General features: G+C 43.9%; 1 protein-coding gene across 1 annotated transcript; it reads right to left on the reverse strand.

The window, feature by feature from the left end:
• Window positions 1–47: 47 nt before the first annotated feature.
• On the reverse strand, window positions 48–27,874 carry sh3bp5a (SH3-domain binding protein 5a (BTK-associated)). The gene is made up of 9 exons (XM_072675347.1): window positions 27,544–27,874; window positions 26,275–26,337; window positions 21,581–21,709; window positions 6,802–6,966; window positions 5,818–5,948; window positions 4,392–4,434; window positions 3,699–3,918; window positions 1,959–2,294; window positions 48–1,034 (listed from the first exon to the last, which is right to left on the reverse strand). Exons 1-9 carry the CDS (start codon window positions 27,622–27,624, stop codon window positions 847–849), a joined length of 1,356 nt encoding a protein of 451 aa, XP_072531448.1. The 5' UTR covers window positions 27,625–27,874; the 3' UTR covers window positions 48–846.

The following is a 27,874-nucleotide window of genomic DNA, read 5'->3' on the forward strand; positions in this document are numbered from 1 at the left end:
TGCTGTTCAATCTCGTTACTGAAAAGGAGGACATCTGAGGGTAGGAGACTTGTGCCGTGAGCCTATGTTTATTACATAGATAAACAATAATGTGCCGTGACAACACATCGGTCAAGTATGGTAACAAGACAAACGCTGAATATAAATATAGAGGTCTTCGCTACTTTAGTTCATAGTTCCACAGTAACATGTAGGATTAAATACAGAGGGGCAGGAGGAGCCTAGCTGGAGTTAGAAGTGCTACACAACACAGCACCCACAGAGTCAAAAAACCCAAAGCTTATACATTTAACACTGCAAGGGTGTGCAAACTGGAGAAACACACACACATGGCAAAGTCTTGTACAGGTCAGGAAGACGTGGCCACTCGATCTGTGACCAAAAAGTCCGGTCAGACCGGCCCAACACATAGGAGTGTCGCTGCCGTGCTGAGAACAGTCCACCACCAAAATAACAATGTCCGGTCAGCAATGGTCATATGGTGGTCCCTTTCCACTGATGGACGGGATATAGGGGGCTGATAAACTGTGCAGCAACACATGAGCTACAGTCGCTGGTTCTCTACCTACAAACTGCACCTATATGGTAGGTGTTTCTGATACAATGGCTAATGAACGGAGGTACAACTGACAACTCGGTGTCCAGTCCCTCAGTCTGTCTTTGGATTCCTTGCAAAACCATTCCTTTCCCCCAGCTTTAATAAAATGAGACATCCATTCAAACACAGAGAGGTTTCACAGTCTCACAGTAAAGCATCAGTCTGGAAGACAGGTGGGGAGGTATGGTGGACACGGTTTTGCACTAATACTGAAGATTTTAATCAGTCCTTCCTTCCTTCCTTCTGTATTAAACAGAGTTGAGCAGCAACACTGGTGGTGGTGCGGGGGTCACAGTGAAGGGTACGCTCTCCTTCTCGCTCTTGCCTTTGTGCTGGAGAGAAAGGCGGCTCATGCCGTCCTCCAAGGCGCTGCTCTTCTGACTGCTTGCCCGCGTAGTGTTTACTGTCTTTCCTTCTGCACCTTCTGCTCTTTCCCCTAAACAAACACACATCCACACACACACGCACAGGATATGCTTAGTGGTTAGAATCCTAATATGCAACACATAATCTTCAGTCAGAACTCACCATGGCCTATTTACATAAAACAACAGGGGGCAATATCCTCACTAAAGTGGCATGCAAACATCTGGGCACCCCTGTTTGAAACTTCTGCTACACCTTATACCCAGTAGCCCATGTTTCTTCACTTTCATAACTACATTACTGTGATAGTCAACATCAATTTCAACATCATCAATTCATGGCCCTAAAATAGAACCCAGGGGGACCCCCCCCCCTAAATTAAAGATATGCTAAATTAAACTCTTACCAAAAAATTCACACTAGGATTAATAACTGAACAATAAGCCCTGGGTTCAAGGGGGTTAAGTATGACCTGTATGATTTTCCAGATTTAAAAGGAAAGGACCACCATGGAGAGGACGCCCCAAGAGATGTGATTGCTCAGATAAGCCAAGACTTGTTCACGGTCATTGTTGGGAAATGTCAAAGCTGTATAAATACTAAGACTCCTCAAGTCTTGTTCCAACAATTAGCAGTCATGGGCTCCTCTTAGCAGCTGCCTAGCACTCGGAACATTAAAATACCACTACTACTACTACTACTACTACTACTACTACTACTAATAATAATAATAATAATAATTTGATAACAACTGATGCCCCCAAAGCAGGAGAAGACTATGAGAAGATTTAGCATTTAGACTCCGGAGTGGTGGTGCACTGTTCTACTGTGCACCAACACCTGCACAAACATGACTTCAGCTACAATAAGTAAATGTATTTTAGGAGGACAACAGGGGCCAGCTACAACTCTACAAGTGCTCATTTATTGAAATAATGACTGATATCTGCTAGAGGCATAAGGCAGTCAGTGGTGTTGCAGGGCTAGTAATCACCTCTCTCCTGATCACACTCTGGTGAGGAGGCGCCGCTGCACTCACTGCGAGGGCCCAGCACAGGTGAGACAAGGCCGAAACCCTCCAGGGAGCCCGGACCGGGCAGCTCCAGATCACCGGGGCAGGGTGAGGGTGAGGGCGAGGGAGGAGAGGAAGAGGAGGGGAAGGGGCAGGAGGACGAGAGCAGTGGGTAAGAAGAAGGGGGTGAGGGGAGATACGGGCAGGGTACGTCCAGAGGGGCAGAGTTGGAGCTAAAGCTGCATGTGGACTGGGTCTCCGGGTCTTCTTCTGATGCAGCGCCATTACAGTTTTCCTCCTCAAAGGTCTCTGACATCACTGAAACACAAACACACACACACACACACCCATTAGAGCTCTAGCATGGATTGTGAACTTGTGCTGTGTTCCAATTGAATATTTTTTATATTCCTCTCGGCACAGTAAGATTGTAGATTGTAGCCAGGTTAGCTTCTAGCATAGCACCTACTTGCTTCCCTGGGTTTGTCTCTTTCGTGCATCGCAGCACTTTCCCCTTCTGAGGTGTGTTCAACTAACACAGTCCACAGTTTGTATTCTGTTCAGCTAGCGTTTGAGCTTTGCACAGACACCCACTGGCTTCAGAGTGCTACAGAGTTTGAGCTCCCCTTCTGGGACACGGGCACAGAAAAAGCTCTCATTTGTGTAGCAACCCGTATTCCCAGAACTACATAGCAGAGTCTGGATGTGATGTGCTGATCTCCAGTGTTACAAGTACCAACACCACCATATTCTCTTTAGTTCTTGCTTTCACTAGTGGGCTGGGTGTATCTACAGTCTGGGGGCGTAAATAAAATCAGCCAACACTGCCACGTAACAGTTTTATACCACTAACAATGTATCACACAATGTGTGTGTGTGTTTGTGCTTATGTTTTTCAGGCTAGATTTGTCCAATTTAGCATTTTCTGCTGGTATTATTTGGGTACAAATTCCCATAAATACTGATATACTGATAAGCAAGCTTTACTACATAGTAAAAAGGACATTGTTTGGACGTAGTCTCAACAAGCAAGCAAGTATTGTTCTGAACCACTCTCCTTTTGGCACAGATATTGTATGAGCAGTGTGATACTGTATCAACAAAGCAGTGTTGTATGATGCAGCCTTGTTTCTTCAGTTCACCCAATCAGAGTCTGTGCTTCTGCTAATGTTCTGTGTTCTAAATGGATTATTTTATGCCTTTTAGTAAGCGTAGTATTTCCCATCATTTTCCATGTGTAATCAGGGGACATAATAAATCATATGTAATGGGTGGAAACCCCTATACAAATGAATCTGGTCATTTTTAGAACACAGTTTCTATTTATGTAGCACATTAAATGTGCCATAACCTTTGAGCGCACCACATTCATGCTTAATCTTTTCCTCAAAATGTTAAATTCAGCAAAATCAACAGCAGTTGTGCATTAATCTGTATAATGTATGTTTTCTATAGAGGGCGTGTTCACTTATTATTCACTTAAACAAACAATATATGTCATTCTAGCTAAGGGTGTCCATAATTTCACATACAGATATGTGTTGTGTATTTGTACACAACCCACAATCCAGAACAAACGTAATCTGTCAATTATTCATCTCTATGGCAAATGATTAGTTGTTCAGTAAGTTTGAAACTGTTTGTAAATGTAACTAATATATTGTATCAATATTCCTGTCGTGATTTCATACTGAAGGGAACTCGGCAGGTGACGCCACTCACTCGATATGCCATCTGACTCCATTTTGAAGTTGGCAATGTCGTCCCCGGCTCCCCCATCTCTCTCAGCCCCAACTCCGCAGCCCCGGGGCCCCATGGCTGAGAGGCGCCGGCGGGCGTGGATCTCATCCGAGATGGTCTCCAGGTTGCGTAAGGCTGTCCTGTACTCTGCTTTGGCCTGGGTCAGCTTAGCCTGGCGCTCGTCAACTCTCCTCTTAAGTTGCTGCAGGACAAGAAGCCAAGGTTTTTACTGGCACATGGACAGAAAAGTGGGTTCACTTTTCCTTCTGATTTAAGATGAAAGAACTGGCATAAGACGCTCAAATAAATGGAAAAGCTAGTAATGGTTGTGTTGCATACATAGTGCCTGGTCCCCGATGATCGCCATTTGTGATGTAATTACAGAAGGTCAGTGGAAACCATATTCTGCATTAATTTCTGACAAAACTCTAAATGTTTGTTGGCCAGTTTTGGTTGTCAACAATGATCATTTATATAAAATAAACCCTTTTTTTATCTACTTACTTTTGATTGGCCCATAAAAATGAAATACCATGTCTACTGGTTGGTTGATTAATGCTGCGAGCTGTTGTTGACCACCCCCACCCCACAAAAAAAAAAGCAGCTCCAAAGGCTTAATCTGTATTTCCTGTGCTGGAATAGCAACTATAGCTGAAGGAAGAAAGACTGACCTACCTCAAGCTGTAGGTAATATTTGGCCTTTAATTCAAAGTATGGCCTATAGGGGGAGAAACAGAGAGGGAGACACGTTAAGAGTCGGCAGTGACTGCAGGCACCGTGCAGAAGAGATTGCCATGGCAACAGCAGAGCTCTGGGAGAATAACACTCGGTCACCACATTCCTGTGCAGACAGCAAGCGAGAGACAGCACATCTGGAGCACATCAGCCAGGCCCAGCAGGCCGGCGTACAACAACGCAGAGAGAGAGAGAGAGAGAAAGAGAGAGAGAGAAAATAGAGGCCCTGGGTGGAGCAGGGGGGAAAACCTTACAGTGAAAACACATTCAACTCTTCCCCACACAGTCAGTCCCACCATACAGACCCTGTCAGAGACAGGGTGAACGAGGGTGTTTTTTACTTCGTTTTCCAAGATAATAAATATAAAATAATAAATAATAAGAATAAAGTAAATAATAAGAGTATAAACCTTCACAACTAACCTTTGTAAAAATATAGAAATCAAGGGTATTTAAAGAAATGATCCAGCTTGTGTTGGAGTGACTGTCTCTACTGTCCAGGGAAGGCTTTCTCCTAAATTGTGGAGCAATGCTGTGCAATCTGTTTGCATTCAGTGACCAGAGCATTAGTGAGGTCAGCTGGATGATCACCACCCCATCCCAAAAGTAATAGACAGAGCACCATCCATTATTCCATTCCAGAGATCACAGTTCCACTGCTCACTGACAGCCCACACCTGCCATGAGCCATGGTGCCAATAGGTTCATGTGTCCCTGCTTCAGAGAGTCCCATTCTTTTGGCAGTACTTGTGTGTGTGTGTGTGTGTGTGTGTGTGTGTGTGTGTGTGTGTGTGTGTGTGTGTGTGCGTGCGCAACCTAAAAGTAGCTAAATGCATTCATTATAAGGGCTGTCCACAAACATTTGGACAGCCAGTGTTCATATATGCTGTGTCCCAATTCAGGGGCTGCATCCTTCATAGGATGCATTCGAATACAGACTGCATCACAGCGGTGCTGCTAGGTGGTCCTATTTCGAAGGCTCCTTAGTATACGGCCATTCTTCCCACCTGAGAAACAGGTGGATCTTTCGCCCCAGATTCACTGCGCGGCAACTGCAGCCGGCAAGGTTGCTAGGCCACTGGCGTGGCGTTGATGCAACGACAAGAACAGAAACTTCAGTGCTGTGACACAAGCAGGACATCAGCCATGGACCATTCGTACCGTGGATGCGGCCGCAGAATTGGGACATAGTTATATATGTGTTGTTGCTCCACCTCTCACATATAATTATGATTTATCAAAATTAAATAATTGTATAAAACGAAAACATTTTATAATAGTTTCAAATAGAATCACAATGATATTGCTTATTGCAATCAACAATGCTACTCTTTTGCCCAGGCTGACCGTGACTCAAAATACTGACCGCGACTTGTTGATGGTGCGTTTGAGCTTCTTCTCCAGCTGTCTCATGTGGCTGATGGCTGCGTTGTACTTGGCAGCGGTCTCCCTGTGCTCCAGCTCACTGCGGGTCCGACTCTGCTCCGCCTCCATCACCTGCAGGAGGTCAGGTTGTAAAACAGGGTCACCTTCAGCGGTTGGGTACATGCCACATTCACAGTACTCGGAACAGATTTGCTTTCACACATTTATATGCCACAGATACACATGCTGTGATATGTAAACTCCTATTTGCAAACTGAACTGGGTTTGTCTGGCCTGCTTTTGCATATACTGTCTCTGTGGGTTGTGACCAACCCTAAAATTCTTCGTTTTTAATTCTGGCACCCTTATTAAAAGGTGAGAGCTTTCACACAGTCGGCACATGCTGGGCGGCAGTGTGTCCCAGAATAGAGGATAGCTGTTGAGCAGTGAAATAAGCTATTAAAACTAATGGAAATGAAGCAAAAACGAATAAAAATACATTTTTATTATAATATAATTATGGTACTAATAAAATAATGCATGTACAATTTCTGGTAGATCTACAGGCTTGGAACTACTGCCTAATCACAAGTCTGAAAACCAACAAGGGTAAACACATACAACATGCTTATTTACAACAGTAACGCATTTGACTATTTATCTATTTGAAAAATGGAAGGTCTGTCTGTATATCGTGCTTACAAGCAGTGCCAGTTAGCCAGCTTTGCTGCTCCACAGCACAAACTTACATGTATATGTGAATGGGCAGCGTGTGCAGGCTGTAGTGGTCACGCTGCCACATTGCTCACACCACACAGAGGTAGCAGTCCATGGAAAATACTTACACATGCAGGGCGGGTTCTCCAGGACTAGAATGGGGAACCACTGGTTCAGATCATACTGACTACATTGTTTCTGAGTAGACGAGGGCCATTTTATAGTGGAATTCCTGAACTGTCTATTGTCTACCGCATCCTTATCTTACCCTCTGGGTGGCGTGGTTAAGCATCTCCTGCCAGGCTGAGTCAAACTGCCGGCTGTCCTCCTCCAGCAGCCTCTCTTCGGCCAGAGCGATGGTCTCCTTTGCTGCTCGCAGGATCTCTATGGCCCTCTGGAACTCCTGCGTGGCCCTCTGAGCCTCCACCTGTGCCTGAGAGAGCAGGGTAAGGAAAGACCATTAAAGACTTCAGCTTCACTCTATGATCTGGCCCAAAATCAACCAAGTCATGTCTGGTGTGTGAAGTTAGCTCCTTTAGTTTAGCGCTGAAATTCCAAAGCTAATGTAGCTAACAAGTAAGGCGAGATTCGATGTTTACACCATCACACACTCGTCTCGCTGTGCTTTTATACACGATCTATTCAACAGACTAAACCAAATTCACTCATTAGTAGACCCTGTGAGGGTCTAAGGCGAGCACACACTTCAGTTCCTTTAGTTCTTCACTGTCAGAACTACATTACTCTCATAATTAACACAAATGTATAGGCCCTAAAATAGAACCCGGTGGCATCCCACAAGACCTGCTAAACCAAATATGTCCAAATTGTTTATTAAATAATCTTCATGTAGAAACTATCATAACCCCAGGATTATAATATTGTCTCAACAATCATGGGCTCCTCTAAGCAGCTGCCAAGCACTGAAATAAATAAATAAATAAATAATAATATCCATAAAGCAGAAAAGGCTATGGGAAGACAACAAAGCATTTCAGAAAGCTGTTTCTTCAGTTCATTACGTATTTTTTAAAAAATAGCAATTAACATCAACACAGGAGGTCAAGCTAAGATCTGGAACTAAAAAAAACTAATAAAAACAAACAAACAAAAAAAAACACCTTTGAGCTTTGAGAGGACATCTCATTGGGTTTCTAAAAAGACAAAGAACCCTTATTTGGTGCACTGTTCTATTGTGCAGCAATTCCAGCATAAATATGACCTTAATGGAGGAATCAGAAAAGAAGAAAACCTTTGTCAGATGTTTTCTAAAAGGACCATACTAAACAAGCCCTGATGCTTAAAAAAAATAAGTACTGAATTTCATGAAAAGAACACCTCTCCAACTGTTAAGTTGAGGGGGAGGGGGCAATCGATTATGCTTTGGGCTTGTGCTGCAGCCAGTGACACAAGGAACATTTGACTGGACACCTCAAAAACCACAACAGACAAGAAGAGCAAGCTGAAAAATTTGCCCAACCTAATCCAACCAAATAAGTGGATAGACCTTTAAAGGGCAGTGCATGCAAGCCACCCATTAAGCTTACCTGACATTGAACTAGGCATTTTTTACTGGAAGACTGGGGGAAAATCACACAAACAAACTGAATAACTCTTTGCTGCCTAGAAAAAAGAGTTTACAAGCTGAGATACTTGCCAAAGAGGCTGTTAGTAAGTACTGGCCATGCAGGGTGCCCAGACCTTTACTGTGGGTCCTTTTCCTTTTTTTAGGTTTAAAATATTAAAGAAATGTTAGTTATTCACATAACAGCAGAAATCTTGACCCTGGTTGCTAAAACCTTTGCACACCACAGTATGTATATACATTTACTGTATGACTTGGTCGGCAGTGGGTATTGCGAGTGGGCTTCTACTACATAAGGTTCTGTATCTGTAGCTTCACAGAAAGCCTCTGTTGAATTATTCAACGGTATCTCCTGCTAAAGAATTCATAAAGAAAACTGGCACGTTGATATGAGGAGCAGCTGTATATTTCATAAAGAGCTTTTCGCACAGAGAAGCCGAGAGCATTCGGGCCTTCCGTTCGGTGAGATACGGTGCCGGGCTGCTGACAGCGCTTCCTCTGAGCCATGAGACGAGCTGCTGGATTAACTTAAGCCCCCCCACTCACTCGCGTCCGCATTCCCGACCTCATTACAAAAAAAAATCCCAAGCCAAACAAATAAACGGGATGCCTTTCAGGTCCCCTAATAGCTCATTACCATCACAAAGGCAGCCTCATCTTTCCACGCTGTCTCTTCTTTTTAGAAGACGCCCTCGGGTTGGCCTGAGGGCTGTAAGCCCCCCGGGGAGTTGGGCATCAAAACAGGACGTATTGATTTTTGGTCAGCAGCTGCTTGACTTTCCCGAACTCTACCCCAAGAACAATCGCCTGATTATGGAGTGCCGGGCCTTCTGTTTCCTTCACCCACTTTTTCTGTGCCCTACATTTCTGGAAAGACTGAGAGAAAGAGAAAGTGGGGTGGGTTGGGTGATGGTGGGGGGGCTAGACTGCTACGTCATACTGCCGCAGACAGATGAGTCACCAACTCAACTGTCCCAATCTTCCTGAGGGTGGCAGAGACGGTAGACGAGGGGGCTTCACACTTGCGAAGCTTTCCAAACACTTTGAGGCAGTACTGATAAAATTCAGTATCAGGATATGACCCAAATATCAGCCTTTACCACCTTTTCAGGTGAAATTTGAATATATAAAAGAGTAATGACCCCAAGCTACACACCGAATTTTGCTCGTTTTGCTCCAAAAAGCCCCGAAACAAATCTTACGTGGCAGTGAAAGCCATAGTACCAAAGGAACCAATGGAAACGTCCTAATTTTTTAATTCAGCTTCTTCATCTGCTCATCTAAAGCAAGCCAAAGCACCAAGTAAATGACACATACACACTACACTGCAGTTCATTGTTAGCATCATGCTGATGCTGATACTGAATGAATGCATTCGGCTACTTGAGTCACACCCATTGCTGACAAAGATGTGCAAATGCAGTCTAGTCTAGTCCCTGTAGTGAAATATTGCCAATAGGACTCTCTGCTCTTAGGTAAACATGACCCTATTGTTACCATAGCTAGCTAATGCCATGTGTGGGCTAGAGGGGTATAAAGCCCACTAGCACAGTGTTCTCTGGAATGATGGTACTCCATCCAGTACTTTTGGGATGTTGGAGTAATAGAGGAGTTGGGGAGGTGATCATCTAACAATCCTGACCTTCTGTAGGCCTTCACCACTACAGCCCACAGACCTGAGAGTGCCTTCCTCAGCTTTCAGTGTACCTTTTCTCCCGACACTTCCCAACATCTGCCTTCCATGGTTTCCTCACGTGGTTAAGCAATCCAGAAGCTATGAAATTAAAGAAATACTTAATAGTATTAATTTCCTTGAGTTTCCCCCCACAATCTCCTGTCCAAGCTTGGTCAGAAACAAAGGTGAGGGTCAAGCAGAGCACAGTTCTCCATTTAAGCTGTCGGACACTGAATTGGTAGGCCATTCCAACAAGAAGGTCCTTCTTCTCGTGGAGATGATGCATTGATGTAGTAATGCAACCGTGTGTTATAGTGGGCTACACACAATGCTGTACTGCCTCAGACCCTTATCATACACACATGCCCAACACTGTACAGCTGAGCTTTGTTCTGTAGAGTCTAAAAGTCTCCAGCAGAGGCGTTCTCCAATAATGGTGACCTTCAATGGTCTGCAACAATACACTCCACAACACTGTGTCATAACAGCTGCAGTTGGCCTAAAAGTGGCCAAAGTGACACACTCTCAGCAGTGTGTGTGTGTGAATGTATGAAGCAGTGATTGTGTTAATGTGAATCACTGGGATTGGGCTGAAACACTAGCCTTCAGTGTTGTTTATAGGGCGTCAGTGTCATCCAAACTGACGTGCGTCTCCGGATGATGGGCACGTAAGACTATCCAGTTGCCGTTGCGTAACGCACAGGCCCCTATTATTTAGACCCGAAGCCAACCACCACTCACGTCAGCTGTTCCGCCGATTTTACACAGCCCAGCCTCAGCTGCTGCTTTAACACGCTTAAGTAACACCCGGGGATTATCCAGGAAGTCTGAAATGACCAAACTTTCACTGGCGATTAACCCAAAAAGCTGCTTTGTCATTAACACCAAGAGGCGGCATGTTTACGGTGTTGGCTCGGCACAAAAATACAGCAAATAAATAAACGTAAAATGATCAGGATGATCGCCTACAAAGCTGGACAGAACAACCGTGCAGAGCTGATTCCAATACAGAACTCGGTTTCAGGTATATATCCTCTAACTGTAGAAGGAGAAACGCACTGATAAGGGAATTGTGGACTCATGCTAATACTCAGTCAATGCTCATACATAAGCATTTATTAAATGTGGAAAATTGGAATACATCTACCTGGTTCGGACTGTAGGACTGCAAGAATGCTTTCAGGAAGGTTTACTGGCAGAATCTCTTTATTTTGCCAAGTATGTTACACATACAAGAAATTTTACTGGGTGAGAGCAACACATATATATGACATGTAGCAAACAGACTGACTTAAGATGTATTACACAAAGAAAAAATACACAAATGCACTAAACAATAAATAGAATAAATAATAATACCTTTAAAAGTAATAAAGTAATAAAAGTAATAAAGAACTAACCAGAAATCTGTACTTGTACAGGAATAAATACTGCATATCCATATGTAGCCTAAATAGACATCTATATACAAGCTATTATGTACAGATATAATGATATTAACATTTACAGAAAATTATCATCTGTACAGCTGTGCAAATAGCATAATTATATTAGGATTATCAGCTTAATTGGAGTGATTAATACTTAATAAAACATATGTCCTCAAATTCACTCATTAGTGTGCTAATATATGACATTTATATTTATAAAATCTATAGAATATTAATTTTGCCTTCAAACTTCAAAATAGGCATACACACATTAACTTCAAAGCAGGGGTGTGCAATATTTATGACAATATGAGAATATTTGATCAGATATGCCATCTCTAATCTCACATTAGCCTCAAAGGTGCAAAACGAAAGGTAGCAAATATTAAACTATCACTTTAAGAAGGCGAGGAAAGTAAACGATTAACATAGCTGAACTCCACCAGCAGGAGACTGTTCATAATAACTGGGCCTTCAAGGTCAAAGCAAAGCAAACACAGTCAAGGAGCGGCCTGAGGAAATCTATTCCACATGCTAACAGCTCTCTCCCCCCATACAGTAAATCATATAGTAAACCATACAGTAAACCATACAGTAAACCATACAGTAGAGAAGATGCTCTTTGTAATAAAGTTATGAGAAGGAAAAAGGACCTTCAGATTGCTCTACTTTTCACTGAAGTGTGTGTGTTTTTTCTCGTCCTTGGTAATGGTAGAAACTGCTCAGCAGGACTTGAATCATCAGAGGTTCTCTAGCACTCTGCAGCCTGTGACCTACTTCATTGGCCTTGCTGAAGACAGTCAGGAAAAAAAGAGAAGAGAAGAAACCCAGGACTGATGTATATTTCATGAAGAATGTTCGTTCTGCACTGGAAGTCTTGAGTAGTAATTTCTAAGTAGAGGACCACCATGGCCTATCTCCACGCTTGACCTACAAAAACCCCTGACCCACTTCTAGCCCCTGCCACAGCAGTTAATGCGAGTTCATTCACCCTCACAATAAGAGGAAGTCAACCATCCCCTAGTTTTAAAAGCAGCAGAGAAAAGCCCATAATTAGTCACAACCCAACATCCTCCAATGTGAAACTACGTCAGCTGATTATCTGCAACTTCCCATAATCGTCTCTGTAGATCATGTACAGTAAATCAAGAGTGAGCAGAATGCCAAACACACAACATCCAGGGGCCACCTCTAAAAAACATGGGGGACTCTACAGGCAAAACGCAACACCTTGTTGCTTGTATGAGTTGCTTGTATAATTGATAAAAAATAATGAAAAAAATCTCTATCCCTGCAATATCATAAAAACTGTAATAATTTCATATTTTTATTGCAGGTTTGAGATGAAAAAAAAATACTGTGTTAAGTTCTATTATTCCATTTAAATTTTTATTCCAAATTAATTATTAAGTAACTACTATAAATTATTTAATAACTATTATTTATTTAGTAACTAATTACTGAAAATTCAACAGTAATTACTGTTATTCATAACTACTAATTATTAACAGCTATAAATTACTATTTAGTAACTGCTATGAATTATTGAGTAACTACTCCAGTTTCAGTTATTTCATAACTATTATTAAGTAACTTCTAAGTAACTAATTATTTAGTAACTTCTATAAATTATTTACTATTCAGTAACTGACAATTTAGGAAATACTCTGATTACATAACTACTAATTAAGTAACTTCTATACATTTCATAACTACTATTCCCTTAAATTACTAATTATTCTGTGACTGCTATACATTACTCAGTATCTACAATTACTCAGTTACTACTATTAAGTAACTAAGTAACTGCTATAAATAATTCAGTAACTACTATTACTCAGAATACTAATTATTCAGTGACTTCTCTAAATTATTCAGTAACTACTAACTATCCAGTAACTGATAATATAGCAATATATCTCTGCTATAAATTATTTAGAAATTTCTCAGTAACAACTATTATTCAGTAACTCTTACAGCTCGAACACAACTAATCCTACTTTTAGAAAGGAGAAAGATCCTCCTGGCCTCCTGATAAACACCATAATGGTATTTAAGTATTTACTTAAGTGAGTGTGTACAGTGTGCTGGATGCTGTCTGTATTAAAGTAGTTTGTGCTGGTACATATCAAAGACTACATTGGAAATAGTTCTTAGATATACACTATACTGCATGTGGGCTGCATGTGTAAAACTATTACATCGACTACTAGTTTGTACGGCTACAGTTTTTGTAGTTACTACTTAAGAGTTGTGGTTTACAGGTTCCTTTAAAATTTCTTGGTGCTTTACAGAACCATCTTTTTAAATGTTCCATCTATAACCATCAACAAAAGGTCTTTGGCGAAGCAAAGCACCATTTAAGCTCCTGACTGTTCTATGTGTTTAGTAAAGGGTGGGATCGGTCTAAACCTGTATGCTCTTTATGATACATGCAGGATTTCATTGTTTTATAAGTACTGACGATACCCCCGATACACTCAGAAAAGCACACCGTCTCACAATAGCAATAAAATACCCCCACGCAGCCCACCCCTATGGTCAGTACCGTAGTAATGGGCGCCTACTCAGCCAGACAAAGAATGTGTTTATATACAGCCACTGGTTTAATGAATGGCATCCTACGGTGCTCCATATTCCACTGCCTCACCCTTGTGACACACATGAAGGCCACTGATAGAAACACAAGGGAGATAATGTCGTCCACTATCGTGCCCATAACCAGGCCCGTGGAATTCCACAGTCTTATCTGAGGCTGCATTGTCTCCCACCCTGCTAGATATGAGGGGGCTGAACGTGCTGCGAGAGGAACTGGTGGAGACTTCTGAGATTGCTGAGCTGGGATCTTCTGCCTTCTACTTGCCACCGAACAGATTACCATTAGCTGAGGAGAGCTGATCATGGATCAAAGTCTTCACCCTGCTCGAGGAAAGTGTGTCTGTGAAGATGCCGCTCAGCCCCTCCTGGTGCTACATCTTTGCATAATTCCTCCCCTACAGACCTCAGAAACCCCGGCTTCAGAGAGGCAGGAGTGATGTCACGTTCCACATAGGTTTAAAACCACAGTCACCACAGGAAATGACAATGCCAGCATCGTCATTTCTTTAAAAAGGGGGTAGAGGAGGGCATGTGGCTGGTACGAACACATGGGCCAAGGCAGTAATGTAAGAGTAAGAGCTGACGTGCTCTTTTATGATTTCTTGTGAAAAAGTAAGCGTCTACCGGAAATCTACTGGAAAGCGTACTGTAGTCAGATACAGTCTTACTACTCCTCTAAACCTGTGCTTAGCATCCTCCATGGTAACAAACACAAACAGTGACTGTGCTCAAACTCACCATGAATAATATGCCGTGCGGAAAATTAGGCGTGTCAGATGGCAAGCTGAGCGACACCAAACGCACTGCAGAGTGTGAACTATGAGGTGGTTTCAGGAAGGATCAATGAATTGCACTGGAAACTGACTGGAAACTATCAATAATATACATATATAATATAATATAAATCCCTGATAGTGTCTTTGACACATTTCAAGGCCACGCTCAGAACAGTCAATAGAGAAAATTATACTGCAATAACTATATAATGATAACTATAATGGTCTTCATGGTCCAGGATCATAAAACCTAGAAACCTTAAGCTGCACTGCTAAAAGTAGAGTTCCTTGAGGAACGTCTGGAGGTTCTTCAGTAATTGGATAATGTGGAGGAACCTCTAAAGGTGCTTTGAGGAACCTTTAAGGAAGCTTTTCTTTTAAAAACACTTTTCTTGAAATATTCCTCAAAGCACCTTAAGAGGTTCCTCCACAGTAACAAATTATTGAGGAACCTTCAAAAGTTCCTCAAGGACTGGCGGACTGGTGTCTGACTATGCAGAATAAATGACCTCATTAACTCATTAACTAGCTTCACACACTGCACTCAAGTTCCAGCTGAATCTAATAACACGCTCACTGTGATGAAACCCGCAGCTGGTCAGTGTTTCAGAAGTACAGACGATACTCATGATGATCTGCGATGTAAGACTCTGCGTCGTCTATCGGTCTGAAAGGTTTCACAGAGAAGCCAAAAGTGTCAGTCCTTCAGACCTTGGCGTCATGGATTGGTGGTCCGTGATTGGCCAGAAAGAGGGGAGAGGGGGGTTGGGGCTCAGGCCCCTGTCTGTGAACGACAGCTGGCTCTGTCCAGCCTTAATTAAAAAGGCACATTTTAATGCGTTTGGATTTATGGTGTCATTACCATCATTATGGCATTATCAACTCCGCAACTGAGGCTGCATCAGTACATAAGGAGGAACTCCTTTCTCCTGCAGCTCTTTCATAATTGAAAAGCCAGACTGAAGGCATCCGTGCAGCCGTCTATGTGAAGCTGCTGAGATTTCTTCAACGTCTTGCCACTGCTTCTGACAGTGGCCTGAAGTTCTAGGCACTTCTTTCCCTACAAACCATTAATAGGCATTAAGTATTTATTAGAGATCCATGAATTAGGCCTAATATGAAGTAGCTCGTTAACATGTCCGTTTGACTGACACTGAGGACGTGTAAAAATATGTAGAAATAGGTCTTCATTACTGTGCTGCACATTCAGAGTGTGTTGCTAAGATGTTACTAGGTGGTTTCTGCGGTATCCCAGGTGGTTGGAAGGGTGGTGGTTGCTATGGTGCCTTAGACGACAGCTAAGGTGTTGCTTAGTTGGTGCTATTGTGTTGCAAAGGGTAGCTACTGCAGTTGATATGGTATCCCAACTGGTTGCTAATGGCTTCTATGGTATTTCAGGTGATTGGCAGGGCAGTTGCTGTGGTATTTCCAGTGGTGGTTGATAAAGTGCTGTTTAAGTGTTTATCCATTGTAGCAACTGTATCCCAGGTGGACCCATCACCCTATATATGCTGTGGACCTATCGGCAAGCAAGCTGTTGCTCAGACACTCTGCTGAACGAACAGCGTGCACAAATCAGCAGCGACCGGAAGCTGAGGGTGGGGGTCTGATCAAGCAAGGTGACTTAGAGAAGAAGTGGGAGTCCGTGAAGCGTAGCGCCAGCTGTGTGACTGAAATAGCGTACATGTGTCTGTGTACACTCTCTGGACTTCCCCTAACCTGTCAGTCTGTGTGTGTGCGAGAGTGTACAGTTGGCCCACTGCAGGAAACAGGCAGGGCTGATTGTAGACGGGGTCCACCGGGTGGTCAGGAAGGCCAGTCCTGTTGTCTGTCTTTGTGAAGAAAATGGGTCACACTTTTCATTCCCAGTCTATAAGCAAAGCATGGCTCCAGATAATCTGCTAGTCTGTCCAAACCCCAACACACACACACACACAGGACAGGGACTGTGACCAGAGGGGATGAAGAGTTTAGCTGTAAGCAGCTCTCCTGCTGATCCCATCATATCTCATATACTGCCTCTAGGCGGAGGTCACGTGCCACACAGTGCTGAACAGATGTCACGTCATTGGCACTTACCGCCCGCTCCAGAAGGCAGGCTAGTGCGTACTGTGCCCAAGGAGGCATGTGTGTGTGTGTGTGTGAGAGAGAGTGAGAGACAGGGTTAAATAAAGACTAACGGTGTTCCAGCCTGCAAGAGACTGTCAGGACTAGTGGTTCTTTCCACAGTTCTCGTATTACTGTCTGTTAGGGTACGTTTATCAGACCACACTAACTCCTGTGATTAATCACAACGCTCATGAGCAACCAATTCTCCACTACAACCACTGTGGAAATTGAAGTTTATTTCCTGATTATTTTCATACTCAACATTTATCATCCATCCATCCATGCATGTATCTATCCATCCATCTATCTTGCTGCCTGTGTGAGTATCAAGTCTATGTACTTAAAAATACTCCTTTGTCTAATCACAGGTCTATTTTGTAAGTCTATCTAGATGGCTATTAATCTATACATCTATCCATCTTTCAAGATATGTATTGATCCGTCTATACGTCCATCCCTTCATCCAGATATCCATCCATCCATCTGTCCAAATATGCATCTATCCATCCATCCATCTAGACATATATCTATCCGCTCATCTATCTGGATGTCTATCAGTTCATCTAGACACAGTACCCATTCCTCTATGTAGATATACATAGTCCAGATATCTAGTCAGCCATCTAGACACACTTTATGTCCAAATGTTTGTGGACACCCCTTTTGATATAAATGCTATGAGGTATTTTATGCTGCACCCATTGCTGACACAGGTGTGCAAATGCAGACACACCCCCACACAGCTTGTCTAGTCCCTGTGACGATGTATTGCCAATGCAATAGGAGCAGATAAACATGAACCTTTTGGCACCATGCCTAATGCCAGACGTGGGCTAGAGTGGTATAAAGAGTGGACGAACTGTGTTCCCTGGAATGATGGTGCTCCACCCAATACTTTCGCTCCAAAATCTAGTGGAAAGTCTTGCCTAGACAGTAGAGACAGTTGGTCCAACAAAAGCAGGATAAACTCTCTTTGCCCTTTGATTTTAGAGACAATGAATGAGCAGGTGTCTCAATACTATTGTCCATAGAGTCTGTCTATCTAGATTTCTATCTATCCATCTAGATCTCTATATATCCATCCAGATCTTCATCCAGATTGCCTCATTCATCCAACCATCCATTGTCTCTATGTATAGACAGCTGCCTACCTTCTCTCTGTCAACCTGTCTATCTATATATGTGTTCCTCTATTTGATTGCACATCAAATGTCTAGCATCAATCAGCCTGTCCATCTGTCTACATTTATATATTTGAGATCTCTGAAACAACCTGTATCCTTCCTTGCATACCTGTCTGTCTGTCTGTCTGTCTACTTGGCCATCTCTCTGTCTGTCCGTGTTGTCTATTGGTCTGAGGGGGTTCACAGAGAAGCCAAACGTGTCAGTCCTTGGTCAAACCTGGCGTTACTGAATGGCGTTCTGTGATTGGTCAGAAAGGGGGGGCTGGGGCTCGAGCCCCTGCCTGTGAGCGACAGCTGGCTATGTCCAGAGCAGTCAGTCCTGTCCATCAGTCGGTCTACCTGTCTAGCTGATGCACCAAACACAGTTGGAAAAGTGTGTGTGTGTGTGTGTGTGTGTGTGTGTGTGTGTGTGTGTGTGTGTAACAGACCCCTCTCGCCTCTCTCTCACAGACACAGCTTGTAAATAGCAAAGAGCTAAGCACATGTCCCTAATATGTCACTCCCACACTTCAGCACAAATGCACAACACTATATGTAGAAAGGGCAAGTACACAACTACACAACCCCACACTCTTAATATTGAAGCATGGTGGAGGGAGCACCATAGTTTGGGGCTGCGTTGCTGTCTCAGGGCCTGGACCTGCAATCGTTAAGGCATACACCTTTGAATTTAAATGTAAGGGCAGCAGTACATAACCTCAAGCTGAACAGACCTTGGGTAAGGCAACAGGACAATGACCCAATGCATGCAAATGAATCAGCTAAAGAATGGTTAAAAAAGGCAGAAGATCTGTGTTTTGGAATAGCCAAGTCAAGGAGGTGCTGTGACATAACCTGAAGAGGGCCACGCCCCAAGGCATCCCAGAAATATTATTGAACTGGATTATTTGTAGGGATTATTGAAATCCAATTTGCAGCTACATGAAACATTTGGGAGAGGTGATTGCTGCTAAAGTCGTATTCACAGGGTATTTAATTTAAGCAATTTTAAGCTCACTTACTTTTTCTAGCCTGCACTGTGGATGTTTACTCAATGTGCTGGATTAAAAGCATGCACAGTACAAACCGTACAAATTCAATGCTGAAACTGCTGTAACAAAGCACATGAAATTCTAATCTGCGCCTACTATGAATGCAAGTTTGGCGAGTTACAACGCTGTGCCAGCAATCTGCTGGCAGAACACTCCCTCCGTCTTCATCAGCTGGTGTTGAAGCTCTGAATCCACACCCCCCCCCTTTTCCACACTCACACAGCCACCTCTTGTGATGTATCCTTGATGCGCTTCACTTTTTCACAGGGAAAAAATAGCACACAAGACAACTAAGGTCACACAGAAACTTCAACGACAGCTGCTGTTTAGAAGCATGGTTTTTAAATCTAATCTAGATCTGATCTCTCTTCATTATAGGTTTAGCTCAGGCTCCAGGCCATCAAATGCCTCACTTTTCGAGGAAACTCAACTAATTCAGTTCTGAGGCCCAGGCCTTGTATGCAGAATACATCGCACGTGCGCTTGAGATGGAGGCCGACGTCCGAGAAAGTCTCTTATCAAGCTGAGCTTAGTTACACTGCAACGCCTGACTCTCACAGATTAGCAAGAAAAGGACTGTAGCTCTGCCTCGCCCAACTCCACACAGCAGTATAGACACCCTGACTTGGGGTGTAATATATATATATATATATATATGCATCTGTCATAGCTCTTAAGCCATTTCGCCTTAGCGTATCTGATGCAGAGTTAAAATTAGAATTGGGTGAAAAATAAATAAAATCTACAGAATTTTCACCAATACCATGGTGCCCTATTTGGGATTCGTTCAATTTACAAGGACAATAGGAGCTTCAGAGCTGTGCCCAGTTCTGTGGTTGACTTTTTGTTAGGACTCTCGAAAATTCTTGAGAAGATACTGCTGACGAGATCCTCTAAAACCAAAAGAGGGAGCATCGCTCAAAGAACCACTTAGAGTACCACCCAGACAGTCTGCAGATCAGTAGTAACCCTGGCCTCCACGGTAGAGCCTCAGTAATTAGCCCCAGCGTTTTCCAGGACGCACTCCCACATTGCCATATTCGTGCGCTATGAAAGACAGAGGCTGATCCTTATTTGAAAGCCATGTCAAAGCTGCTGGGCTGTGGAGAATCGGCTTGATCTCGGAGCAGCTGCGCAGTGCAAGCAGTCCTCAGACACGGCCTCTCTTCGTGAGAACTGTAAAAGGCTCGTTTGCTAACAAATGACTCTTGCACTGATGCGCAGGCAGCAGCGCCATCCATTACCGAGAGACTGAGGGCAGACGCTGTAGCGAGCGTGGGAAGAGAAGGGGGGTGGGGGGGGGGTGAGGAAAGTAAGGGTAGGGAGGCTATCTGAGGGTGCGAAGTGAAAGTAGAGCAAAGATTTAGGAAAAGTGCCTTCCCAAGCAACTCAAACTCAAAGCTCTATATGCTGTTATTTATGAATCTGGGGAACATTTGCCAGGGAACACAGCAGAAGAACAAGGTCTGCAAAAGTTTCATACCACTGGGTCACAGGGCTCCTGCATTGCAAAACAGCTTAACGTAAGCTGGACGGCCCTCGTGTTGTTTGAAAGCACACTCGCTGCATTAGGCTGGAGATGAAATGGACTAGTTTTTACGCACCCGGCAAAGTGAGCACCACTTAATAGCCGGAATGGCTACTTAATGAATGGGTCATTAGCTCTTTCGTCGCCACTACAAAAGACTCCCAGAGCCGCCAAAGAACCTAAGTGCCTTCCTCTTCCATACAGCCCTATGAGACCACGCCATCAGCTGTGCTCCTTAATGTTTGAGGAGGCCTACGAGCATTTCCCCCCCAAACATTCCCACCCTTCGCAATCAAAGGACATTGACTAGTGTCAATCCTGACCTCTTGTCCCGGTCAGCAGCATTCTGCAATCTCCAAAGACAGACTGGAATAGTTCACAGTTAATACACGATACGGACAAAAGTCTTGGGACACCTCATTCACCGTCTCTCCCAAAATCAAGGGTATTAAAAATAGATTAGTCTGCTGTTCTTCAATTATTTATTTATTTGTTTATTTATTTTTAGACATAACTGTCTCTACTGTCCAGATTTTGGGACACTGCTCTGAGGATTACACAAGGTAAGACGTTGGATGATCACCACCCCACCTCACCCCCAACTTATCCCAAAAGTATTGGATGGAGCACCATTATCATCATCATCCTCATCATCATTCCAGAGAACACCCAGAGAGTCCCACTTTATACCCCTCTAGCCCACACCTGACATTACGCATGGTCCCAAAAGGTTTATGTTAACCTGCTCCTATTCTATTGGCTATTACTTCTCTACTGGGACTAGACAATGCATTCATTAGAAGGAGTGTCCACAAACATTTGAACATAGTGTGTATCTCGCTTACATAATTGACATAAATGTCATTAGCATCAGCTACAATAGCTAACATCTACCCAGCATCAGCTAGAGCAGTAGCCTAGTAGGTAGGTGCAAAGCTCAAGCCAGAGCTGGTGTTCTTCAATGAGCCTTGAAGACGCATCACGAACCGCAAGATCTGCGAGTCACAGTAAAACCACAGACAGACCCTCAACAACAGCTGACAGTCAGCTTGGTGTGTCAGGGCACAGAAAAGCCTCTCGACCAACTTAAGCAGCCCTGGGGAGAAGATCAGATCCGAGAAGTGACCTCACCTGCCGAGCCACTCTCCGGGCCTCCCAGTATGGCTTGGAGTCTTCCACCGCTTTCCCGATCTTCTTAACCTGCTCGTCTAACTTGATCGTGGCCTCCACCAGGACAGCGCGGAACCTCTGCCTGGAATCCTGAAAAGCAGAGATGGGAATTAGGTCTGATAGAAACGTTAAGAGCAACAAGGCTCTAGCACACTGCATTAGATACACCCAGCAGGCCCAGCCATCTATTAGGTGCAACTTCGGACCAGGGCCTTGACAATTAGCTTCATTCAAGGCTTTTCACAATCTCTTTCTGTAGCAACAGAATCAGAATATAGTGCTTTGTAACTTGTGATGGAGGGAGTAGTACAGTCGTGGCCAAAAGTTTTGAGACGGACACAAATCTCAAAACTCTAGATTGTAAAAAGCGTGATCAGATGAACTGCATTTCAGCCCTGCCACAAAATGGCCTGCTAACATCATTTCAGTGCTGTTTTCATTAGCTCAGGAGGAAGTGTTAACCAGGACAAGGCAGCTGATATCTCTCCATCGTGCTGATTTAAAGAGCAGACCGGTTGCTTTAAGAGGGGCGGTGCTTGAAGTTTTCCTCTGATAACCATGATTAACCCTAAGGAAACACATGCAGTCATCACTGCATTGCATTAAAAGAGCTTTGCATGCAAGGACATTGCTGCTTGCAAGGTCCCTACAGCGCCTCCATCTAACATCAATTATCAAATCATCAAGAACTTCAAGAAGAGAAGTTCAACTGAAGTGAGGACGGCCTTCAGGGCTTCCAAGAAAGTCAAGCAATAAGTTACGGGACTGGCCACCATCAGTGCTTCTGCACGCACAGTGAGGCGAAGGCTTTTGGAGGATGGCTTGGTGTCAAGAAGGGCAGCAAAGAAGCCACTTCTCGTCCTGAAAGTCTGGGTTTGAAGACAGTAAGCGTTGGACTCTGCTGTTCGGACACCCAGTGGAAGTTCGGTCCACCACTTCGGTGCCAGGACAGAAAAAAGCCTGGACGCTTGTCTTCCGTGGAGCTTAAACTCCCATCTCCAACTCCAAGCGCTGTTTAGGCCAGGATGGGTTGCCATCAGACAAGATTTTGCCCAGAAGCTGATATCCAGCATGCCAAGGCAAATTGCGGAGGGCTTAATGTAAAATGGTCAACACTATAAACTGGATGCATGTCAAGAAAAAGCATTAAAATGAATAAATAAAGTAAATGCTCATTATAGTACGTCCCTATACCATATAAACATCTGACTAAAGGATCTGTGGCAGTAAATAAATAAATAATTGTTATATTGTCAGTCTCAAAACTTTTGGCCACCCATATAGTCATGAGAGCAGATGGTATCAAGAGCAAGAGATCTCTATAGAGTATCTTAGTCACTTGTTTGAGGACTCTCCAGAGTGTCCTGCTTTGACTCCTATGAAGAACGGCACCAGTGACTTAATTAAACTGTCTGTAAACCGTCTGCCTGACTGTGGACTGATTAAAGGCCAAGTCTCCTTCTCCAGCGTTATCCACATCCTCCCAACTCTCCTTCGGCTCGACTAATACTGGGATAACATTCCCGTAATAGTTCCAGTGTTGTGCGTTTTTTTCCTTTTGGCAGGGTAAATCCCAACTGATTGAAACACCAGAATCCAACTGCCTAAGTCACCATTATCCTACAGCAAATACAATGACCAATGGCAACCCAGCGTGAGCTCCATTATACCAGATATACCATCATATCAGAATGTCTGTCAGATGACCTGGCAGATATGGTCACCAAAAGTATGTGATCAAATCTGCCCAATCAGCTGGGATTTTTTTAGATTTGCGATTTTTGAGTATATTAAGATACCATAAGCCCTGTGCCATGCCAACAGTGAAGCATCCTGAGACCGTCCATGTGTGGGGTTGCTTCTCATCCAAGGGAATGGGTTCACTTAACGTTTTGCCTAAATGAATTGAATAAGGAACGGTATGAAAGCATCCGCCAACAGCAACTTCTCCCAATGATCCAGGAGAACGGAGCACCATGTCACGAAGCAAAAGTGATCACAGCATTGACATTTTGGGCCCATCTCCAGGAATCCTGTGGTTGAGAACCTGTGGTCAAGCCTCAAAAACACAGGAACTGTGATCAACTCCAAGCACTGATTGGGCAAGGATGGGTTATTGTCTACACCAAGTACAACAACGTACCGGTTTCTGCTCTAGTTTGGACCAAGTAGCCCAAGTCCCTGTATAAACACTCTTACTCTTACTGTGCAGTTGGAGCACTGCTGCTCTCCAACCCAGATTTTGTACAGTTCTGCAAACTCTGCATGGCTAATCAACTCCAGACTCCAATTCCAACTCCCGTGGTGTATGCTCAGGAATGCCCCACGCTGATTTACATTCTTCTCTCCTTCAGGCTATTCCTCCACTCCTCGGCCATGCGCAGCAATCTAAAGAAATGAAAGACTTTTGTGCCTTCCTGAAAAGCGCTGGTTCAGCTAACTCAATTCAATGCTAATCCAGTTAACAGGCAAGACACTCCCTGCTTCTTCTGACAGAAAAAAAGCTCCTTCAGCAGAAAGGAACCAGAGCTCTGGTGGCGTAAAATCTCTGCAGGGCTATGGATCGGACATGAGATGCTCCTTGCGTTAATTCTGCAAGTTTTATTTTCTTTGCCTTTGATGAACGGTGCACTTTGGCCATGGTTCACATTTCCTCACATGAGGAACGGTTCACAGGGTCCCGAAGGCCGGGTCGTGTCTCCATTCCGGCCGCAGCAACACCTACATCCTTCCTCAGGGCATCCCCACGGCCAAACAGACGTCAGAGCGAGCCGGGCTTCCTCCGGCAGAACCCAGCCTGGAGCTCTTGGATGACAAACGGGCACTGGACAGTGGCAACAGCAGAAGAAAAGTCACATTGGTTGCGTAACTCTTCCCTGCAAGTCCATGGCGGCTAGCCGGTTAACTGAAGTGTGACGCAACCTCCTGAGGCAATGTTTGGACATTGGGCTTTTTAGAGGTACAGCAGGACTCTGTACGGTGCTCCCTTCTTCATAAACATATTGAAGGAATTGCTTTGTGTGGACTAAACCACTTTAGTTAGATAAGGGATCTTAAGTGTTATTAGATTGCAGAACTATCACCGGACTGGAGCTCCTCAAGGGATGTAAACAGCAGCTCTGTTTTCCATAAACATGAATCTGAATGGTGAGCTTGTTTCTCGCCAGCAAATTCAGGGGATGAAAAAAAACAAAAAACAAAAAAAAACATATCACTGTTTTTGTGTCTCAAAGCTTCATTAAAATGAATAGAGCAAGTGAGGCAGTCTCTTGGACTTGAAGCAACCTTACCTGGACCTCAGCTGCTTCTGTATACAACAGTACCAGTTTCATGTGTCTTAGCCCTGCTTAGAAGCACTGAATCCCAGCATTGCCATAAGATACATGCTACTTAGCAGGCAAGTCCAGCCTATAACTGGCATATAGTGTGTTATTTGGTTTGTGAGAATTCACACAGATCACAATCTTGCGATCCTTAAGCAATCCTGACTGCTAGTCCGGCTACTCATCTGTAGGCTAATACATTCAACAGAGCTAGCATTTGCAGCATTCGCAGCATTCGCAGCATTCACAGCATTCACAGCATTCGCAATTCAAACACACCCACCCCCTCCCCAAAAAACAGCTGTAGTTTCTTCCTTCCACCTTCAACATGCAGCATCAGAAGGGGGTTTTCAAGTATTTAAACCTAAAAAAGAAAGCCCCTGCAATAAGAGGAACGAAGGTAAATGGATGGAGTAATGGGTAAATTTATTATTTTTGCCACTGTGCCCCTTTAAATGTAAACGTCACTCTAATAAATTAATTTAATGAATTACCAGGCAAGCCTTACTCTTACAAAATAGGTAACGGCTCTATAAAAAAAGAAGGCAGTAAAGGCCTTCTATGGTTTCTGGTAAAGTCAATGGTTCCATAAGGTTCTTCAAGGGTTCTTTCGTGAAGGCAATGGCTCTATAAAGTAAGGGTAGTGAGGGTTCTTCAAGATACTGGTTACAAGTAACACCATAAAATGTCAAAGAGCCATTTGAATAGGGTCTCAGAGTGGTCCTGCAGGATAAGGCACTATGACCAGACCACTGGTTCGAATCCCGGTCATGCCGCTAGCCATCGGCAGCCGAGGCCCAGAGAGCCGAAGCTCTCTCCAGGGTGGGTAGATGGCACTTTCTCCCAAAATCACTCCTGAGGAAGTCCTGAGGAGGCCCTCCCAGTGTCAGGAGCATTGCATGTGACGGGGGAGAATATGTATGTGTTGGGAAATTGGTGATCCAAATTGGTAACATTAAAAATGTTGTTGAGCTCTGAACTGCACTGCTCGTTTGACAAAGTCAGAGTTGACCAATTATGAAAACATGACCCCTAAGTGACTAAATATATCTAATGGTTTCCTGTACAGAGCTCACAGACACAACGACAGAGCGACAGGGACTTCCAGAAACGCAGATAAACGATTTCCTCCGGCCTAGTCAACACAATCCCTGAGGACGTCCGTCACGAATGAGGAGCTTTCTATTGGCCCGCCTGGGAAAGGGAGAAGGGGACGGGTGGCGGGTTTTGAGAGAGGCTTTCCCGTCTGGAATTCCGACTGCTGCTGTTTTAGAAAGATACAATGCCATGATGATAAACAAGGCATGCGGTGGAGAGGCAGGTCGGACCTACCTCCAGCTCTGTTTCCCATCTGTTGATGTCGTCCGTGGACTGATTCAGTTTCTCCAGCTCTCCCTGTTGACGTGAAAGAGAAGGAATGGGGATTTGTGAAAGAAAGATAGAAAGAAAGAAAATCGAGAAAAAAAAGGTCTTTCACATCGCGGGCCGAGCCGCAGCATCTGGAAACTATTATGAGAGTAATTTAAGCTCAGCTGTGGCTGCTTCACCTCGGCACACACAGCACTTAACAAATACTTCTAGCATTGTCTCTGCAGTTTGCTGAGGATGGCCAGTACATGCAAAAGGAGTGTTTCTGAAGTAATGGAGCTATGAATGCTATTGTTTTCAGACTACACCGTCCAAATGCGGCCTGAGTGAGGGCCTAGCAAACCTCATGCCAACTAAAATAAGACACAAAGCATCAGGGGCTTTCCTGGGGAGGGAAATGAGGAACTTGAGGAACACATACCCAAATCATACGTGTAGGCCAACATTCTGGAGATAAGATAGGAGGCCTAAGGGACCTAGTTAAGGCCATGGGTTAAAAATAAATAAACCCATTTTAAAAAGTCTATTCATTGTGCATATTTTTTTTATTTTTCCTTAGAAATTAAATACATTTCTGATACTTCATCTTATCCTATGTTGCCCTAACAGCAATATTCTTAATAATTACTTAATAATAATTCATACATTTGTAGGACTTTTTAATTAAACTTAAATATAAATGAGTTTATTATAATATTATTTGTTTATTATTTATGTTGTTTCCATCCAGTCTTAAATATTGCAGGAATTGACAAGAAATCAACCTAAAGCTGGTGGAAATGGGGGCTGGCTCAGTTTTTGAGCCCCCTCAAACAAGACACGAAGGCTAGCTCCGTTATTCCCCAGGTTGTTGTCGGAGTTTCTCCGTTCCACCTTAACTGCTGCACCATTTAAGGTGGAACGGAAAATTCCAGTCCCAAAAGAGCCAAACTAACGGAGATCGAGGGCTGACATGAAGGGGAGCTTATCGGCCGGTGCAGGGCAGCCAGACTCCCCTAACCCTCAGCCTAACCCTCGGGCTGTCCCGCTATCCGACCCAGAGCCAGAGCCAGACCCAGAGCCAGAGATGGACCTGTTGAGGTCCAAACGACCAGCCCTGTAAGTTCTCACCTATAGCTGTTCTACTGGGACCCCCTAGGTCTATACACACACACACACACACACACAGACACACACACACACACACACACACACACACACACACACACACACACGAGTCTGCTGGTACCTTACCTGAATTCTTGGGTCAACTTCTTCCTCCTCAGGAGATTCAGGGTCCGAGTCAGACTTAGTCCCTTTCACTGAAGTGTCCATGTTGAGCTACAGCTTATTATTATGCACCGGCTTATGGAGCGAACAAAGCGACGTGGACACACACACTCACACACACACTCAGGGCTTCCCTCGTGTCTACAACAAGCGCTGTTCTCCCTCCGTTAAATCCATAGTAAAGTCCTCAGGGCATGGCGGCTGACGAGACATCATCACAGGACCTGTTAGAAGCTCCAAGGCGCATTTGGAGACAGGCAGGGGGAAGAGGTGGGCTCCTTCGGCACTAATCGCC

This window comes from Salminus brasiliensis, chromosome 3 (assembly GCF_030463535.1).
Source record: "Salminus brasiliensis chromosome 3, fSalBra1.hap2, whole genome shotgun sequence".
In the NCBI taxonomy this organism is placed as follows: domain Eukaryota; kingdom Metazoa; phylum Chordata; class Actinopteri; order Characiformes; family Bryconidae; genus Salminus; species Salminus brasiliensis.